General features: G+C 45.6%; 1 protein-coding gene across 1 annotated transcript in view; it reads right to left on the bottom strand.

The window, feature by feature from the left end:
- Positions 1 to 11,550: 11,550 nt before the first annotated feature.
- Positions 11,551 to 19,118, bottom strand: part of LOC120990831 — a 30,828-nt gene continuing 23,260 nt past the window's right edge. Inside the window, exons 6-8 of the mRNA XM_040419733.1 lie at positions 15,336 to 15,605; positions 14,374 to 14,658; positions 11,551 to 11,684 (exon numbers count right to left, since the gene is read on the bottom strand). Of these exons, the coding sequence (XP_040275667.1) occupies positions 11,551 to 11,684; positions 14,374 to 14,658; positions 15,336 to 15,605 (689 nt within the window). The remainder of the gene's footprint in view (positions 11,685 to 14,373; positions 14,659 to 15,335; positions 15,606 to 19,118) is intronic.

Here is a 19,118-nt window from a genome sequence, read left to right as displayed (position 1 = left end):
TGTGCCACCAGATAGTTGTGGTGTGTTATGTTGTTCTATTCTTATCAGTTTGATCCCTGTTACGTCCCCTATCAGGGGACGTGTATATGGCATTGATTTTAGGAACGGGGAGACGGAAAAAGATGCTTGGTCGGTCCTCCTACTTCAAATTTGGGGCACTGCGCGTGCAATCTAATCTGCAACCAGATAGTTGTGGTGTGTTATGTTGTTCTATTCTTATCAGTTTAATCCCTGTTACGTCCCCTATAAGGGGACGTGTATGGAATAGATTTTAGACAACCGCAAAGAGTTGTCAATAGTTGACACACTCATAACATAAATTTTATACCTCTATGCGTCAATCTTGGTGTAGTGATGACTGTGCTCGTGCGCACGTTTGGGAGATTGCAGGCGATGGGGGTCATGCTGAAGTAGTTCAGTGAAAGTTAAGTGACCCAGAAAACAATGATTCTGCAGTGTGGACCCATTGTTGGCCTAGTAGGCTTTAAAGATCACCTTAGATGATCACAAAGAAAATTTATGTTTTTTCTATGCAAAATTATCCAGCCGATCGCTTTTGGTCTGTTCACAATGAAGCAACGACCTTATCATCTGGGGTGTGCCAACATTGCCATTGCCAACACACTCATAGAGGTGGTCGCTTCATTGTGATACGCAAGCCCCTTCACCATGACAAGGTAACGATCACGAAGGGGAATTGACACATGTATGTGCCTTTTTTTTTGTTTGGTTTTTGAAGCCACAGTGCTGCACCAGAGGCCAGAAAAATTGATGTTTGTTTCCCAGGCAGAAAGTGCCCTAAAACATTGCGGCTTGAACCCTAGTTGGTGGCGGATAAGTCACGCAAGTCCTCCGGCATTCAGAGATAAAATACAGCAGTGTGTGGACCATTTTTAGCCCAAGGCAGCTCATCTCATCAGGCCTTTTTTAGTTGAATGTATCGCCCACTGTCAGTCCCTTCGGGATCCATCCCTCATTCATCTTAATAAAGGTGAGGTAATCTAGACTTTTTTGACCTAGGCAACTTCTCTTCTCAGTGACAATACCTCCTGCTGCACTGAAGGTCCTTTCTGACAGGACACTTGAAGCGGGGCAGGCCAGAAGTTCTATCGCAATTTGGGATAGCTCAGGTCACAGGTCAAGCCTGCACACCCAGTAGTCAAGGGGTTCATCGCTTCTCAGAGTGTCGATATCTGCAGTTAAGGGGAGGTAGTCTGCTACCTGTCGGTCGAGTCGTTCTCTGAGGGTGGACCCCGAGCACCCTGGGATGCCTGTTGTGGTTGGTCTTCCTCCTCCTCCTCAAAGTCACATTCCTCCTCTGACTCCTCTTCCTCACAATCCTCTTCCAGCGTTGCCGCAGGTCCAGCAAGCGATGCTGATAAGGCTGTTTCTGGTGGTGATGGTGACCACAACTCTTCCTCTTCCTCTTCACGCTCATCTACGGCCTGATCCAGCACTCTTCGCAGGGCACGCTCCAGGAAAAAAACAAATGGGATGATGTCGCTGATGGTGCCTTCGGTGCGACTGACTAGGTTTGTCACCTCCTCAAAAGGACGCATGAGCCTACAGACATTGCGCATGAGCGTCCAGTAACCTGGCAAAAAAATTCCCAGCTCCGCAGAGGCTGTCCTAGCACCCCGGTCATGCAAATACTCGTTTACGGCTTTTTCTTGTTGGAGCAGGCGATCGAACATTAGGAGTGTTGAATACCAACGTGTCGGGCTGTCGCAAATCAAGCGCCTCACTGGCATGTTGTTTCGCCGCTGGATATCTGAAAAGTGCGCCATGGCCGTGTAGGAACGCCTGAAATGGCCACACACCTTCCTGGCCTGCTTCAGGACGTCCTGTAAGCCTGGGTACTTATGCACAAAGCGTTGTACGATCAGATTACACACATGTGCCATGCATGGCACATGTGTCAACTTGCCCAAATTTAATGCCGCCAACAAATTGCTTCCGTTGTCACACACCACTTTAGCGATCTCCAGTTTGTGCGGAGTCAGCCACTGATCCACCTGTGCGTTCAGGGCGGACAGGAGTGCTGGTCCGGTGTGACTCTCTGCTTTCAGGCAAGTCAACCCCAAGACAGCGTGACACTGCCATATCCGTGGAATAGCCCCTGGGGAGCTGGGGAATAGCCCCTGGGGAGCTGCCATTGATGTGGAGCAGCAGAAGACACAGCAGCAGAAGAGGACTCAGCCGAGGAGGTTATGGAAGAGGATGGAGTAGGAGGAGTAGAGGAGGTGGCAGCAGGCCTGCCTGCAAGTCGTGGCGGTGTCACCAACTCCTCTGCAGAGCCACGCATTCCATGCTTGGTAGCCGTCAGCAGGTTTACCCAATGCGCAGTGTAGGTGATATACCTGCCCTGACCGTGCTTTGCAGACCAGGTATCAGTGGTCAGATGGACCCTTGCCCCAACACTGTGTGCCAGACATGCCATTACTTCCTTTTGCACAATCTAGTACAGGTTGGGGATTGCCTTTTGTGCAAAGAAATTTCGGCTGGGTACCTTCCACTGCAGTGTCCCAATAGCTACAAATTTTTGGAACGCCTCAGACTCCACCAGCTTATATGGTAAAAGCTGGCGGGCTAAGAGTTCAGACAAGCCAGCTGTCAGACGCCGGGCAAGGGGGTGACTTTGTGACATTGGCTTCTTACGCTACCTGACTGTGGGCAGATGAGCAGGAACTGCTCAAGGCGAGAGACGGAGTGGCGGATGGTTGAGAGGGGGCAAGGAGGACAGCAGTGGTTGACGTGGCTGAAGATGCTGGACCAGGAGGAGGATGGCGGCTTTGAGTTTGTGTGCTGCTTGTACTCATGTGTTGATCGCATAGGAGTTTGTGATGTGCGATCATGTGCCTTCGCAAAGCAGTTGTACCTAGGTGGGTGTTGGACTTCCCACGACTCAGTTTCTTTTGGCACAGGTTGAAAATGGCATCGCTGTTGTCAGAGGCAGACACACAAAAAAAATACCACACTGCTGAGCTCTGCAATGACGGCATTCTGGTGGTGGCAACAGCATACATTGATTGGCGTGCTGTCTGGCTGACCCCGGGTGCCGATGCATGCTGTCTGACTGTGCCACTAGCTCCTTGCGACGACCTCTTTCTGCTTCCAACTCGTCTCCTCCTCCTCTCTGTCTCCCCATCAGAACTTCCCCCCTGTTCTTCTTCTCTTTTAGCGGGCACCCACGTGACATCCACGGACACATCGTCATCATCAACCGCTTCACTTGTATCTGACAACTCAGCAAAGGAAGCAGCAGCGGGTACAACATCATCATCATCACACTGTACGTCCATGTGTGTAATGCTGCCTGACTGAGACATATCCCTGTTATCTACATCCTCTGGCAATAATGGTTGCGCATCACTCATTTCTTCCAACTGATGTGTAAATAACTCCTCTGACAGATCAAGTGAAGCGGCTGTGGTGCTAGTGTTGGTGGTGGCGGCAGGCGGGCGAGTAGTAACTTGAGAGGTGCCCGAAGCTAAGCTGGAGGAGGATGGTGCGTCAAGGTTCCGAGCGGAAGCTGTAGAAGATTGGGTGTCCTGTGTTAGCCAGTCAACTATGTCCTCAGAACTTTTTGAGTTCAGGGTATGTGGCCACTGAACACTGGGCATTATTCTAGGGCCAAAGGGAATCACAGCACCACGACCACGACGGCCCCTGCGGGGTGGCCTGCCTCTGCCTGTCATTTTTTTTTAGATTAGTTAAGTTGTACTATGCGTGCAAGATACTGTGACACCAGATATGAGTGGCATTGTGCACTGGCAGAAGTTGGCAGAGTAGACGCTGTATTCCTGACACACACGCTTGCAGACAACTAACTGCAATTCAATCTATTACAGTCAAAATTATATATATTTTTTTAAATGTGCACTACTGTTACACCAGATATGAGTTGCACTGGTGTGACACTGTGCCCTGGCAGGCCCTGAAATGCACACGTGTGAATGAAAATTACTGCTATTATTTCACAGTCCAAAAAGTGTTGTTTTTTTTAAATGTGCACCACTGTTACACCAGATATGAGTTGCGCTTGTGTGACAATGTGCCCTGGCAGGCCCTGAAACGCACACGTGTGAAGGAAACTGACTGCTATTATTTCAAAGTCCAAAAAGTGTTTTTTTTTTTTTTAAATGTGCACCACTGTTACACCAGATATGAGTTGCACTGGTGTGACACTGTGCCCTGGCAGGCCCTGAAATACACACTTGTGAAGGAAAATGACTGCTATTATTTCACAGTCCAAAATTATTATTATTTTTTAAATGTGCACCACTGTTACACCAGATATGAGTTGCACTGGTGTGACACTGTGCCCTGGCAGGCCCTGAAACGCACACTTGTGAAGGAAAATTACTGCTATTATTTCAGTCCAAAAAGTGTTGTTTTTTTTTTAATGTGCACCACTGTTACACCAGATATGAGTTGCACTGGTGTGACACTGTGCCCTGACAGGCCCTGAAACGCACACTTGTGAAGGAAAATGACTACTATTATTTCACAGTCCAAAAAGTGTTTTTTTTAAATGTACACTACTGTTACACCAGTTATGAGTTGCACTGGTGTGACACTGTGCCCTGGCAGGCCCTGAAACGCACACGTGTGAAGGAAACTGACTGCTATTATTTCACAGTCAAATTTCTAGTTTTTTTTTTAATGTACACTACTGTTACACCAGATATGAGTTGCACTGGTGTGACACTGTGCCCTGGCAGGCCCTGAAGCGCAAACGTGTGAAGGAAACTGACTGCTATTATTTCAGTCAAATTTCTATTATTTTTTTTTTTATGTACACTACTGTTACACCAGAAATGAGTTGCACCGGTGTGACACTGTGCCCTGGCAGGCCCTGCAACGCACACGTTTGAAGGAAACTGACTGCTATTATTTCACAGTCAAAATTATTTTTTTTTAAATGTACACTACTGTTACACCAGATATGAGTTGCACTGGTGTGACACTGTGCCCTGGCAGGCCCTGAAACGCACACTTGTGAAGGAAAATTACTGCTATTATTTCAGTCCAAAAAGTGTTGTTTTTTTTTTAATGTGCACCACTGTTACACCAGATATGAGTTGCACTGGTGTGACACTGTGCCCTGACAGGCCCTGAAACGCACACTTGTGAAGGAAAATGACTACTATTATTTCACAGTCCAAAAAGTGTTTTTTTTAAATGTACACTACTGTTACACCAGTTATGAGTTGCACTGGTGTGACACTGTGCCCTGGCAGGCCCTGAAACACACACGTGTGAAGGAAACTGACTGATATTGTTTCACAGTCAAATTTCAATTTTTTTTTTTATGTACACTACTGTTAAACCAGATATGAGTTGCACTGGTGTGACACTGTGCCCTGGCAGGCCCTGAAACGCACACGTTTGAAGGAAACTGACTGCTATTATTTCACTGTCAAATTTCTAGTTTTTTTTTTAATGTACACTACTGTTACACCAGATATGAGTTGCAGTGGTGTGACACTGTGCCCTGGCAGGCCCTGAAACGCACACGTGTGAAGGAAACTGACTGTTATTATTTCACAGTCCAAAAATTATTTATTTTTTTAAAATGCAAGCTATTGTGACACCAGATATGAGTGGTGGCACTGGGCAAGTGGGCACGGTATACGCTGTGAGCCTGACACATACGCTGGCAGGCAGGAAACTGCAATTAGATTACACCGAAAAAAAATAAAAAAAAAGCAGACTGATTATTACAGTCAAAAAAGTCATTTTTTTTTTTTAATGCAAGCTATTGTAACACCAGATATGAGTGGTGGCACTGGGCAAGTGGGCACAGTATACGCTGTGAGCCTGACACATACGCTGGCAGGCAGGCAACTGCAATTAGATTACATAGGAAAAGAAAAAAGAAAAAAGCAGACTGATGTTCTAGCCCTAAAAAGGGCTTTTTGGGGTGCTGTCCTTACAGCAGAGATCAGATGAGTCCTTCAGGACTGTAGTGGACACTGAATGCACTAGCCTAGCTATCGATTTCCCTATTAAATCAGCAGCAGCTACACTGTCCCTCCTCTCACTAAGAATGCAGCTTCCGAATGAATCTAAAATGGATGCTGTCCAGGAGGTGGGAGGGTCTGGGAGGGAGGGTCTGCTGCTGATTGGCTGGAATGTGTCTGCTGACTGTGAGGTACAGGGTCAAAGTTTACTCAATGATGACGAATAGGGGGCGGACCGAACATTGCATATGTTCGCTCGCCGCGGCGAACGCGAACAAGCTATGTTCGCCGGCAAACTATTTGGGACATCTCTAGCTGTAACCCGCAACCAGAACCCAATATCCTAGTGATCACAATGAATGCTTGCATGCATAACCTTCCACTTCCTAAACTGCTCATTGTATCAGAGCCAGGCCAGGCCCCCATAAACCCAATAAGCCTCCCCAGTGGCATCTAAATAACAAAAAAGTGCAGAGCAACTTCTCCCCAATAACACTAGCCAAGATCAAAAGCCTGCAACCAATTTGAGAAAGTGCAAGAAATCAAACAATACAGATGCGGTGAGCCGGACCGGGGTATGCACTCTGATGCCAAATTATGCAATGGCTGGGTCAGGTGTAGGTGATAGTCTATAGTTTTGTTTGTGATGCCAATCGCAGAGTGCGCAGGGTACAATCACAGGGCCCTCCAAGGTGTTATAACTCACGCCCCAGATTAGGAATGCCAGAGTGGTGTAATGTCTCTGTATGGTGATGATAATGGTGTCAACGGTGTCTCCCACCTGGGTATGGTTGGACTCCTGGAACCTGGCTCACTTGCAATAAATTGACTGTGGTGCTAGTAGGAATAATAGAGGGATTTGCAGCAGAAATTGAGATCCAGACCTTTGGTAAAGTTCAAACTTGTCTTTACTGGTTGTAACTTTCATCCAAGCAAGGTACAGCTTTAGTCTTAGGTCCCAGCAGGTATTGGCAGTGGTTGGAAGGAATACATCGTCTGCTCTATCAACCTGGAGCTTGCAGGAAAGGACATCTGCTTTGTTAGCTCTAAACATGTGGCAGGAATTTGGCTTCTGCACTTTCTATCTTCTGCTGTATGGGGACTGACTAGCTGATGAGGAATATGGCTTCTCCTGGGTCTCTGGACTTTACTCACAGTTATCTTCACAGGGTATGATTTCTTCCTGGAACTGGAGTTGTCTGCTTGCTTCATCCAGCCGTGGCTGCAGGGCTCAGGCTGGGGATGATGATCAATGTCTCAGCTGAGACAAGATCCTGGCTTGGTTCCCTATGCAGGGGACTCCTGAAGACTAACACACAGCCTTCCCCAACAGGGGTGGCTAGCACACTCACTCTAACTTCCTTCTCTCCCATGAGGCAGGATATGGGCATAGCCCACTCTGCTCACAGAGGGGGGAGCTAAGCTGGAATTAACTATTCCAGCCTAGATGTACTAAACTGAACTTAAGTCCTTGCCAGAACATTGCTGCCACCTGCTGGTGAACATGGACATTACAGCAATATACACTTAACATTTTAGTAATAAAGAATACTCAAGGTCAGGAGGTCTATAGTCGTGGCCCAGTGTATTGTGACTCAGAGGTGTCTATAAATATAATTATTTGCCTGAGTGTACCTATATTATAGTTATTTTAAAACATAACTTTTATTTTGTCTATATTTTGTCGATATTTTCTTAGAGGAGTGTCAGGCGTGACAAGGAGATTCCGATTTTCTCAAGCAGCGTTTTTTTTGAACAAATATTCAGGTGGGTTGCTCTGCCTGAGTTCTATCCCTACATATACTAGTCGTGATGAGTGGGGAGAACCCTATCTGGCTGTATTCCGGGCACCCGCCCTTATAAGGGCGACCCACAGCCGCTGGAACCTCGGATCTATCGATGTTTCACCCTGACAACTAGATTCCCTCTAATCTGTCCGACGCGTTTCACCACTAAGAGCAGTGGTTCTTCAGGGACAAAGAGACAAGCGCCGGGGCTCCTAGTGCAGTGGCAGCGCTCCCACACGCATATGAAGGCAGTGGCCAATATACACTTAACATGGTTTATAATGCACAGTTGTGAGAATATAAGGTAACCTTACATCAGATGACAAGGTTAATGCTCTTAAGAGATTGTAGCGGGGTAAAAGAGTTTAGTAACACAACTCTGGGGTGTTACACAGACACTTCTCCTCTCCTCCTTTTTTCACTCATCCTTCTTCCCACAGTCCAAATTGAAACTCTCCAGGGGGAGCAAGCTAAAAATATCCACATACACCCCCTTCCAAATTTGCTCCCGCATCTCCTGTTTCAAATACGCACCTAATAGGCCCTTAAACCAGATGTAAACCTCAACTTTCACTGAATCATCAACCTGCAGCGCCTCATCCTCAATAGAGGGAGAAGCCCAGCAACCTCCTCTGTCTCCAATCCCTGTCCTATCTCCAACGCCAGAAGCAGAGATGCCCCCACAACACCTCATCCAGACACCAATGGGGCTCCTACCCAGCTCCCCAGCAAGGCTCCCCAACACACTGCCTCCTGGTTAGCTAAGCAGAGAGAAAAGGCCCAAGGAATACAGTATCTCACCTAGCTTCCCGAGTGCCATGAAACCATCAACTGAAAGTCCTGCATCCTGCTGAGACATCTGGCTTCTGGTTGTGATGTCATTCAGAAAAGTCCAGAGAAACCCATGGCCACTGACAGCCTCCTAGTTGAAGACTCACTGGATGCGCTGGGTGTGGGCCTCAAGATGGCACCAGTGGATGTGAAGGTGTGGCCAGCTCTCTACTGCCTGTGCACAGACAAGGGCCTGCTAACTGCTCCCACATCAGCTAGAGCAGCCCCAATCATCCCAGCCATCACACTGTGCAGAGCAGGCCCCTCAGATTACACAGAAAGAGGGGAGCCTGCCAGACCAGGGCCAGAAACACCAACAAGTACATATTGATAATAAATAACAAAAAATACAATTAAAATAAATATACATATAAATTGTAATCTACTCACTTGTTGAATTTATGACTTTACTGCTTTGAGTGGAGTTAAATGTCTCTGTGCCCCTTATCATGCTTGACTTGTCAAGTGTAGATGTCTCTGGAATTATTGCAGCTGCTGTAGTTTGTGCTATGGAAGCTGAAAGACCACATCAATTTACTAGACATTAATTAAACACAAAAGATTTTCTAATGTTGTATACATCAATTAGCTTCTTTCTCATCAGAGACTTTGGGGTGGATTTATCATCTGCCTAAACCTTACTTTTGGCTTAAAAAAGGTGCAAAACACATTTAAAAAAAAATATAAAATGCATTGTGACTAGATTTAGTTGAAACTGGCATTTTTAAGCCACCCTTTACGCTCGCCAATTTCCTAAACGGGGTACATGGCCAGGGTGGGTCGAGACTATTGCCCATGGCACATTTACGGTGTATCATCATATATGCCATAAACTGGTGTAAATGTTGACTGAAATGTACGCCAGACTGCACCTCATCAGAAAAGATACCTCCTCTTATGGCAGAGGGCCCATAAAGACAGGGGTAGTACATACCTCTCTTAATGAAACAGGGCCTTAATATCTAGCTTTATATGTCTACCATTCAGCAGTGAACCAATGTACCTTATTTTCTGCACCCAAAAAAATAAATTTATTAACACAGCGTATGTTTTAAAGTTTAAAGACAGAATTTGTTTTTCCTTGTCGAATTTTAAAAGTAATAGCCTCATTTTACTTTGCCATCAATATGGCCATAGGAAGACTTGTTTTTTACAGGATAAGGCCTCATGCACACGACTGTTTTTTTTTGTGGTCCGCAAAAACGGGTTCCGTAGTTCCGTCATCCGTGACCGTTTTTTCGTCCGTGGGTCTTCCTTGATTTTTGGAGGATCCACGGACATGAAAAAAAAGTCGTTTTGGTGTCCGCCTGGCCGTGCGGAGCCAAACGGATCCGTCCTGACTTACAATGCAAGTCAATGTGGACGGATCCGTTTGACGTTGACACAATATGGTGCAATTGCAAACGGATCCGTCCCCCATTGACTTTCAATGTAAAGTCAGGAGTTAATATACCATAGGATCGGAGTTTTCTCCAATCCGATGGTATATTTTAACTTGAAGCGTCCCCATCACCATGGGAACGCCTCTATGTTAGAATATGCCATCGGATTTGAGTTACATCGTGAAAACTCATATCCAACAGTATATTCTAACACACAGGCGTTCCCATGGTGATGGGGACGCTTCAAGTTAGAATATACTACGAAATGTGTACATGACTGCCCCCTGCTGCCTGGCAGCACCGATCTCTTACAGGGGGCTGTGTTCAGCACAATTAACCCCTCAGGTGCTGCACATGAAGGGGTTAATTGTGCGTATCATAGCCCCCTGTAAGAGATCAGGGGCTGCCAGACAGCAGGGGGCAGACCCCCCTCCCTCCCCAGTTTGAATATCATTGGTGGCCAGTGTGCGGCCCCCCCCGGCCCTCCCTCCCTCTATTGTATTATCATTGGTGGCCAGTGTGCGAACCCCCCCGGCACCCCTCCCTCCCTCTATTGTATTATCATTGGTGGCCAGTGTGCGGCCCCACCGGCCCCCCCTCCCTCCCTCTATTGTATTATCATTGGTGGCCAGTGTGTGGCCCCCCCGGCCCCCCTCTCTCCCTCTATTGTATTATCATTGGTGGCCAGTGTGCGGCCCCCTCCCTCCCTCTATTGTATTATCATTGGTGGCCAGTGTGCGCCCCCCTCTGGCCCCCCCTCTATTGTATTAATATCATTGGTGGCCAGGGTGCGGCCTCCCCTCTCCCCCGCCCCCCCCCCCATCATTGGTGGCAGCGGAGAGTTCCGATCGGAGTCCCAGTTTAATCGCTGGGGCTCCGATCGGTAACCATGGCAACCAGGACGCTACTGCAGTCCTGGTTGCCATGGTTACTTAGCAATATTAGAAGCATCATACTTACCTGCTGCGCTGTCTGTGACCGGCCGGGAACTCCTCCTACTGGTAAGTGACAGGTCTGTGCGGCGCATTGCTTAATGATCTGTCACTTACCAGTAGAAGGAGCTCCCCTACTTGCTGGGGAGCTCCCCAGCTCCCCAGCAAGGCTCCCCAACCCACTGCCTCCTGGTTAGCTAAGCAGAGAGAAAAGGCCCAAGGAATACAGTATCTCACCTAGCTTCCCGAGTGCCGTGAAACCATCAACTGAAAGTCCTGCATCCTGCTGAGACATCTGGCTTCTGGTTGTGATGTCATTCAGAAAAGTCCAGAGAAACCCATGGCCACTGACAGCCTCCTAGTTGAAGATCCACTGGAGGCGCTGGGTGTGGGCCTCAAGATGGCACCAGTGGATGTGAAGGTGTGGCCGCTCTCTACTGCCTGTGCACAGACAAGGGCCTGCTAACTGCTCCCCAATCATCCCAGCCATCACACTGTGCAGAGCAGGCCCCTCAGATTACACAGAAAGAGGGGAGCCTGCCAGACCAGGGCCGGAAACACCAACAAGTACATATTGATAATAAATAAATAACAAAAAAAAATTATATATATATATATATATATATATATATATATATATATATATTGTAATCTACTCACTTGTTGAATTTATGACTTTACTGCTTTGAGTGGAGTTAAATGTCTCTGTGCCCCTTATCATGCTTGACTTGTCAAGTGTAGATGTCTCTGGAATTATTGCAGCTGCTGTAGTTTGTGCTATGGAAGCTGAAAGACCACATCAATTTACTAGACATTAATTAAACACAAAAGATTTTCTAATGTTGTATACATCAATTAGCTTCTTTCTCATCAGAGACTTTGGAGTGGATTTATCATCTGCCTAAACCTTACTTTTGGCTTAAAAAAGCTGCAAAACACATTTAAAAAAAATATAAAATGCATTGTGACCAGATTTAGTTGAAACTGGCATTTTTAAGCCACCCTTTACGCTCGCCAATTTCCTAAATGGAGTACATGGCCAGGGTGGGTCGAGACTATTGCCCATGGCACATTTACGGTGTATCATCATATATGCCATAAACTGGTGTAAATGTTGACTGAAATGTACGCCAGACTGCACCTCATCAGAAAAGATACCTCCTCTTATGGCTCGTTTTGGTGTCCCCCGACCCCCCCTCCCTCTATTGTATTATCATTGGTGGCCAGTGTGCGGCCCCCTCCCTCCCTCTATTGTATTATCATTGGTGGCCAGTGTGCGCCCCCCCTGGCCTCCCCTCTATTGTATTAATATCATTGGTGGCCAGGGTGCGGCCTCCCCCCACAATCATTGGTAGCAGCGGAGAGTTCCGATCGGAGTCCCAGTTTAATCGCTGGGGCTCCGATCGGTAACCATGGCAACCAGGATGCTACTGCTGTCCTGGTTGCCATGGTTACTTAGCAATATTAGAAGCATCATACTTACCTGCTGCGCTGTCTGTGACCGGCCGGGAACTCCTCCTACTGGTAAGTGACAGGTCTGTGCGGCGCATTGCTTAATGATCTGTCACTTACCAGTAGGAGGAGCTCCCGGCCGGTCACAGACAGCGCAGCAGGTAAGTATGATGCTTCTAATATTGCTAAGTAACCATGGCAACCAGGACAGCAGTAGCATCCTGGTTGCCATGGTTACCGATCGGAGCCCCAGCGATTAAACTGGGACTCCGATCGGAACTCTCCGCTGCCACCAATGATCGGGGGGAGGGGAGGCCGCACACTGGCCACCAATGATATTAATACAATAGAGGTGGGGCCGGGGGGGCGCACACTGGCCACCAATGATAATACAATAGAGGGAGGGAGGGGGGGCCGCACACTGGCTACCAATGATAATACAATAAAGAGAGGGAGGGGGGGCAGGGGGGGGCCGCACTGGCCACCAATGATATTAATACAATAGAGGGAGGGGGTGCCGGGGGGGGCCGCACTGGCCACCAATGAAATTAAAACTGGGGAGGGAGGGGGGTCTGCCCCCTGCTGCCTGGTAGCCCCTGATCTCTTACAGGGGGCTATGATACGCACAATTAACCCCTTCAGGTGCAGCATCACGGATCACAGCCCACTGTAAGAGATCAGGTGCTGCCAGGCAGCAGGGGGCAGTCATGTACACAGTTCGTAGTATATTCTAACTAGAAGCGTCCCCATCACTATGGGAACGCCTCTGTGTGAGAATATACTGTCGGATTTGAGTTTTCACGAAGTTTTCAGGTCTGAAAAAGCTTTTATGCAGACGGATCTTCGGATCCGTCTGTATGAAAGTAGCCTACGGACACGGATCACGGACACGGATGCCAATCTTGTGTGCATCCGTGTTTTTTCACGGACCCATTGACTTGAATACACGGATCACGGAGGCGGATGACAAATGGGTCCGCAGAAAATCACGGAAAACGGAACAACGGCCACGGGTGCACACAACGGTCGTGTGCATGAGGCCTAAGTTGTATTCTTCAGTGGCACAATTTTGGGGTATGTATAGCTAATTTATTAAATATTTTAATTAAGGGGCACTGCTGACCGACTCACTTTAAGAAAAGAGTTTTTGAGATTATTTAATTGACAATACAAGTATTTGCCAAAACAGACAGAAATTGATCTGCAGTGCGCATTTTAAAATCCACAACATATCAATTAGTGCAAATTTCACCCTCACAATTTCAGTTCATATCTGATCCTGGATCTCTTGCACTGTACTCACATAATTATGTGAGTTCAGTGCAAGAGATCCAGGATCAGATATGAACTGATTGCATCATAAAACACTATGATACAGTCAGTTCAGTTCAGGGGAGCATGGTCAGCCCAGGAGATCTGGCAGACACATGGCCCTCTTTTCCCGGGGTGATCATGTTAGTGAGAAACAGCCCTTAGAGACAAGCATATAGCACTGGTTGGTGGTAAGCATACGGTATATCTGATCACCTTTGATTATTTAAACCTGTTCAGAATTCCCAGACCTTGTCTCATCAACAAGGTTCCTTGGTTCCTGATTATTTGAGAAAGCATTTATTGTTTGCTATTCTTATATTGACTATTTCCTACCTCTGCGTCTACATTGCAGCCTTCAATGTACAGTATCTGACATATCATGCTGTATGAACTCTGCCAGTCCTGACCTCAGATTAGTATGGCCATGCTTTGGTTTGTCAATAGCATTTGCAAGCTATGAGCAGTTGCCATCATATGCCACTTGGGGATTCCCTACACAAGACTCATACATTATCTCATAGAGTACTGCCATTTTTAGAGCCTACCTTATAGGAAGTTCATGACTGTTACAAGACCAGGTGGGAAGAAATGAAGGCTTGCCATTGCCCTAGTGTTGTAGGTAAAGAGCTCTAGACTTTACAACTTGCAGTACATTAGTTGTTTTTTTTAACTTTATATATCTAATTTGTTTTGGTTGATAAACACGTACCAGAAACATTCACTATTATATGTTGACTATACAACGAAGTGATCAATCTCTCTTGTATTTCTAGGGTATAAGTACAAAAATATCTCCCAGCAACTTCTTTATTACATGTGACCACAAATGTGTTATCTTCTGCCGACTTTAAAGGTTGGAGATGCCCTTCCTTATAAAACTGAATCTTCTTCACCACCAAGGTCTTGGGAGGAGAACACACTATGGTGATTGAGTCTGCCATGCTGTACTCAGAGAGTGAAGGATTGAGAGAAATATCTGGAGCTGGTGACCTGTCTGCAAGAGAAAAGTCAATCTATGAGGTCTTAGAAGTGAAAGACATGAGCAATATATCTATACGAGATTGTTGATTCCTAGTCAAAAGAGTAAATGTTATGGAATGCAAGAAATGTATGCCTGCTAGCAGTGTCGGACTGGGGTGCCTAGGGCCTACCAGTAAAATGTATTTTGGGGGCCCATTGTATGGATACATTAAATATATTACCTGCTCACACAGCAGTAAGATGCTAGCAGATGATTGAATATGGGGGTCCCTGCAGCAACTTTGAGAAGGTAGGTCCTGGGGAAAAGAGGACATTGGTAGCTTTCCTCTATACCTTGAAGTCATGTTAGCCCTGATCGTGTCTATAATAATAAACTAGGGGTGGTTTCTTTAATAATCTATCATGTTTTTTATATGAACAGGTGGAGGTGCTGTACGATGAATATATGTATGTAGTGCAGTAAGTCTACTGTGTTATGTGCCACTTGTGCAGGGGGTGGGAGACTAGGGGTCCACCTTGCTCAGGGGCCCACCGGGGGATTCCAATGTACCTCTGTAACCCAGTCCAAGCCTGCCTGCTAGCATTAATAAGGTAAATAAGACGTACATGTAGCACATATAATAACATAGTATTCTAATACATAGTATACACATGATGTTTTCTGCATTGAATAAATGAGCAAATCCTCACCAAATAGGAATAATGAGACTTCATTACTTCTAAGAGATGCACCACTGCCAGACCAGAAATCACAAGCATACTTCCCTACATCAGAGTAATCCATGCCATAGATATGATAGATGTAGGTGTTATCATTTCGGATGTATTCAGAGTTCTTATAAAAGGTAAAGTGAGCGCGTCTGTACTCTCCCAGGGTAGCACAAGTCAGAGTCACAGCCTCTCCTTTATAGTAGAATCTATGATTCGGTGATGCACTGAGAACGGGTGGAGAAATTGTATCTGAAAGAAATTGTCTGTGTTAGATCCCCAATCATTTAACACAAACATCCGATTTCTAGCAAAATTTGTGGCTTTTATTAATAAGCAGCCCAGTTGGCTGTCCCGACAGATTGCAGCATAATCTTTTATCCGTTACATGTTCTGGCCTTAGTGGACCTGTCATCACAGAATGCAATGCAATCTGATAGCACCATGTTGTAGAGCAGGAGAAGCTGAGCAGAGAGATATATATTTTTGTGGGAAAAGATTATGTAAAACGTGCAATTTATACATTTATATCTCAGTTTTTTCCCACCATATGTGAACAGCATCATTACAGGAAGAAGGTGTTATCAGGGATTGACAGCATTGTGTGTATAGGGTCCCTTGCAGACGAGCATGTGTCACGCTGCGGGTCCGCAGCGTAACTCCCGGCCTGACGTCCCAGCACTGACGGGGTCGCATAGCATTATATTGATTTATGATGCTATGTAACCCTTACAGTTCCGGAATGTATTGGATAACACTGACATAATGCTGCCAGTGTTATCCAATGCATTCCAGAACTGTAAGGGTTACATAGCATCATAAATCAATATAATGCTATGCGACCCCGTCAGTGCTGGGACGTCAGCCCGGGAGCCGCGCTGCGGACACGCAGCGTGACAAACGCTCGTCTGCAAGAGGACTAAGTGTACATAGAGAGAGAGCTGTCAGTCACTGGTAACTCCTCCCTCCTGTACCGATAGATCTTCACAGGGCTGCAGATGTAACTGTAAAAATTACAAGTTTTACTGAATCTTTTCCGACCCACAAAAATATAAATCGTCAGCTTCTCCTTCTCTATAACCTGCTGCTTTCAGATTACATACAGGTCCTCTTTTAAGAAAATCTGTCACCAATGGCCCCCCTATCAAACTGTTTGCGTAGACACACAGCTGAAGTTTACCTGAATAAAGCACCGTTTTTCTACTATTGATCTAAGGCTCCATTCCCGAGTTATATTTTTCTTAATATGCAAATTCTGTTTTGGTGCAATAAGGGCCTCACCATTGCTCTTATTATACCTAAACTCCACTCATTTCTGTGGTCAATGGGATTTCAGAAACAAGTTATCCACCAATCTCACTATCACAGACATATTCTAAAAGTCTTTTTTTGGAAACCTCTTTCATACAGTAATATTCAGCAACAACTAAAAGTTCAACATATCATACTTTATATGCCCATTGTCCACAGCTGTGGGCCCAACAAACAAGGAACCATTTCCATGTAAACAAACTTATGCCTCATTCACATGTCACTGCTTTATGGTCCCTTTACACGGGGTGACGTTCCTTCCCTACAAACTGCTGATTGCTTGCGGAGGAGACCACTTTTATTACATGCAGTGATCTCCTCTAGAGTATGGGGAGCAGTGATCACTAATACCATTGCTCTTCCCCATACTGTCTCGTTGTTTCCCGGCAGCAGATTGTGTTTAAACAGCCCAATTGGACACTGGGAACCGATGATCTTTTGTGCTGTACAAAAGATATAATTACCTGATGAACGAGCATTTTGCTCGTTGATTGTGTAATTGGCGGTGCATATACACCGGAGGATCATCGCTAACAAGCATTACTCGTAACGCTGGTTAACAATGATCATTTCAATTGTTGGCCCGTGTTAAAGGCCCATTAGTCAGTGACTGTGAGACAAAACCAGGATTGGAGCCTCCACAGACTTAAAGGAAAGATCTGCACATGTTGTGTGTTTAGAGCCGCACCTGGTTTTGGCTCAAAATCACTGATCGAACACTCAGGGACATTTCTCAATGCCTTTATGCCACAATTGTGGTGTAAATAAGTCACACATTATGGTCTACTGCATGTGTGCACCATAATGTGCCACTTTTCATTTAATCCATAATAAAAATAAAATTTGAAATCTTAGGCTAATTTCACATTAGCTCTAGCGATCTGGCAGGCTGCACAGCGGTTTTCTTCCAGCCAATTCTCCGCATATTTTCAGGAATGCGGCTGGACATCCACCGGTCCCCATTTTAGTTAACGGGGCTGGATGGAGCCTTACAAGCTTCTGGTAATGCTGGTTAGTGATGAGCAGCAGGGGCAATATTCAAATTCGCAATATTTTGCGGATAATTTGTAGAATATTTGTCATATATTCGCGAATTTGAGAATTCGCTATTATTTTCTTGATTGCGAAAATCAGCAATGTAATATTCACGTACTGCACAGAAGCTGCTAGAAGTTTCCTGAGACTGGAGAAAATGGTTGGCACGGCAGAATATTACAATAGCTTTATATTCATATAGAGTGCTCCAATATATTTGCAATTGCACTAATCGGCACTAATGATGCGAATATTTTGGCGCAATACGTGCAACTTCACATTTTAGCAGGTCTGACTACATATTACTGATTGGTGCACTAAGTATTGTTGTGAACTTGTGGCATCACAGCACTATGTCTGTAGCATGTATGTATGGACAGCAGAACCAGCTACACTATATCACTATCTAACCTACACTGACTATCTCCCACTAACTATCTGTATTATATATATAAGCTAGCTAACTATCTAATGTAATGACACAGCAAAGCACAGAGCACAGCAATGACACTGCTGTCTCTCTCAGAACTTTAAAAAACTGTAGAAAATGGCTGCTGGGGAAGTTCTCATATAGTACGGGGTAGGCAATTTTCCTATTGGTTGCTAGGGATGTTTCTAAGCTCAGACAAAGACATTTCAGTCTTCTCATTGGCCCACAAGCAAGAAGCAGGGAGGGATCATTGGTTCAGATGGAAAAAAAATCTAGAATATTTGAAAATACAAGTATATAGCACTATATTTTAAATATTCGCTAATTCTCGAAGTGCCGATATTCGCGATTAATATTCGTGATTCGAATATTCGCGCCCAACACTAATGCTGGTATGCAGAGCAGGCTGTTGCAAGAGCCATTTTGCATCAAAATTTGCAGCTTTCACGCTTTTTCCAACACCCTTGCCATGTTTCCAAAAAGTGGGCAGGATATGGGCAGGAAGAGGCAGAGCCAAGAAACTGCTGCACATTGCACGAGAAATCTACTGAAGTTGGTGGCTGGAATAGATTTCTGTCCTGGCGCATGAACAGCAGAAGATGCAATAAATTTATTAAGAGACGTTCACCTCTTAATAAATTCTTTGGAAGTTCCACCGGTGGGGTTCTTACTTAGACCAGCATGTGAAAAACTGGTCTGTAGTAAATAAATCCCAATGTTTCTAGATTTATATCTAAACTAAATGTACATGTATGAATCTGTGAGACGTATAATCTTGGAAAGGGGGAGATGTAGAGCACTAGGACTGGGGGTGCAGCTCCATACAAATGATGATACAATGCCATACGCAGGCACAATATGGAGTTGTCATAGTGATCTAGCAAAGGCGGGCGTACTTTAGTGGCTCTGTGTATTGCCGCGCAGCACTGTAAGATTACTGTGGATTTTTGCCTTAGATTTCACCCTTTGCAATGCAAAAATCATGAAGG

The sequence above is a fragment of the Bufo bufo genome, chromosome 2 (genome assembly GCF_905171765.1).
Source record: "Bufo bufo chromosome 2, aBufBuf1.1, whole genome shotgun sequence".
Lineage (NCBI taxonomy): Eukaryota > Metazoa > Chordata > Amphibia > Anura > Bufonidae > Bufo > Bufo bufo.
This window is presented reverse-complemented; position numbering and strand designations above follow the sequence as displayed.